The sequence below is a fragment of the Bison bison genome, unplaced genomic scaffold (genome assembly GCF_000754665.1).
Source record: "Bison bison bison isolate TAMUID 2011002044 unplaced genomic scaffold, Bison_UMD1.0 scf7180017864174, whole genome shotgun sequence".
NCBI lineage: Eukaryota > Metazoa > Chordata > Mammalia > Artiodactyla > Bovidae > Bison > Bison bison.
This window is the reverse complement of record NW_011494746.1, coordinates 1014102-1016271: the sequence shown is the minus strand read 5'-3', so window position 1 is coordinate 1016271 and position 2170 is coordinate 1014102. Positions and strand designations below refer to the sequence as shown.

The 2170-nt window shown below is 34.6% G+C and overlaps 1 protein-coding gene across 1 annotated transcript in view; it reads right to left on the bottom strand.

Annotated features, from left to right (window-relative positions):
* Positions 1 to 2170, bottom strand: part of KLHDC1 (kelch domain containing 1) — a 28827-nt gene that overhangs the window by 9704 nt on the left and 16953 nt on the right. The window contains exons 9-10 of the mRNA XM_010842241.1: positions 1701 to 1813; positions 163 to 235 (exon numbers count right to left, since the gene is read on the bottom strand). Coding sequence (XP_010840543.1) covers positions 163 to 235; positions 1701 to 1813 — 186 coding nt within the window. The remainder of the gene's footprint in view (positions 1 to 162; positions 236 to 1700; positions 1814 to 2170) is intronic.

Below are 2170 nucleotides of genomic sequence, written 5' to 3'. Positions count from 1 at the left end.
ATATCCTTTCTACTATCTATTATTTGGGTAATATGAAGTTTATTTGAAATATATCCTTCCAAATGGTTTCTTGCTTTAATGACAAACACTATAAATTTACTGCTATATTTTAATACTTTAAAATTCTTAACTATTTCAATATTTGCCAACTTTTGGACTTACCTGGGTTTTGTTTTAGGTAAATGTGTAAGCTGTTTCCAACAATTTGTTATGACATTATGAATCCAACCATCACCTGCAATATTATGACAGTTTAAAAATTAAGATCAGGTCTTTGGGATAAAATTTTAATTTTTTGCCCCAAATTTATCATGCTACATTTATATGACTATCTTTTGTGTGTGTGCATATTTTATCATAAAAATTCTCAGACATGGACAAAAGTCAGGTGAACATGACAATGAACTTTCACATAACCCAGATTCAACAACTACTGAGATTTTGCCACATGTGCTCCATTTATCTCTTTTTGTTATTCTTGCTGCTGAATTATTCTAAAGCAAATCCTAGCTCTCTTATTACTTTCCCCATACATAGTTCAGTGAGCATCACTAAAAAAAAAACAACAAAAAACTGGACATTTTGTAAACAGCCACAATGCTGTTATCATTTAACCACAATGCTACAGTCACAGCCAAGAAAGCTACAAGTGGTTTTTTGGGATCATCTGATACCCATGTGACTGTATCTTAAGCTGAATCTCTAAGGTAAGAAACTGACTGGACTAGGAGTTTGAACTATGACAAAAACCAGCATATAGGGATCTGAAGCACTAGAGCTCATGAAGATATATTAAATAAACCCTAGTGTAATGGGTAAATGTTAATTTTTTTCTTCCAGTTTTATTATTGAGATATAAGTGACACACAATACTGTATCTAAGATGTATCGATGTTAGTTTTTAAATTAGATTCCCTCTTTTAATTAAAAAACCCACAAATTAGACAAGTATAAAAATCTACAAAAACTGGCTGCTCCTCCAACCAGCATCTGAAGTTTCCTGGCCAGCAGACTGCCAGGTACACAGCTGATGCTCAAGAGAAATTTTTGTTGGAAAACAAGTAATTGTTTTTACAGCCTATATAAAAGGTCTTAATGGTATATAAAGTATCTTAAGGCAACTGTCTCTAGCTATAGAAAACTCTGAAGTAAATTACAAAACACTTAATATGTCAAACTAAGTGAATAATTCTTGGTCATTTGTCTATCTTGATGCCACAATTTTTACTGCTGAAGAAAAACTGGGATACAAACTCACAGCCGCTGGAATCAGTAGTGTCAGGAGTTAAAAATACTCTAGCTAAGCACTTTCTTTATACTTCTGGAACAAAAAAAGAAGCAACTGGCATTCCCATCTTGCTTTTCAGAGCCTTCTGGGAAAGGCTCTTCTTCTAATCCCTATTCTAGACTACAGCGTAAGCATCTGGATCAAAAATTAGGAGGACACAAAATCACAGAATACTATAGTTGAAAGGGGCTTTAATTCCCCTAGGTTCAACTACTTCCTTTCCCTACACCCAGGTAACAGGAGACCCTAAAGAGAGGTAAGGGTACAAAAGCAAAGGGGCCTTCTAATTCTTGATGTGACCACATAGTTGGGGATAAAGGTAAACTATAAAATCAGAAAAAAGATACCATAGTATCAAATACAATCAGGTAAAAAGAATAAGATATTAATTGTAGGCTAAACTTCAGCTTACTTAATGGAATATTGTCTGCACTTAGTCCACCAAACAGGAAAAGCGTATCATCAGCTATTGGTGTTAAAGTATGCCATGACCGATGTTTAGGGTTTTCTCCATTAATAGGAATCCTGTGGTGAGGGAAAAAGAAGAAAAGTCTAGTCAAAATAAAAGGTTTTTGATCATCTCAGATCTCAAAAGAAAAAACTGCCCTTTCCAGTTTAAAAAAATTTGATTCTACTAATCCCACCAACAAGAATATTTTAAAACATTCTTAAATTCTTAGACAAATTTACGCAATTTCTTTCCTTGTAACGTCCATCCCTCTTGGCCACAGAATACAGACTGAAAATTTAAAAAGTTAATTCCTAGTTATTCACAATGCATACTGAGCATCATTCCTACAGCAACCGAGCTGGATCCTGCGGGCCTCCTAGGCACAAAAGCCTTTCTGTGTCCCCTTCTCTGAGTTCGAAAAGGCAGGTTCA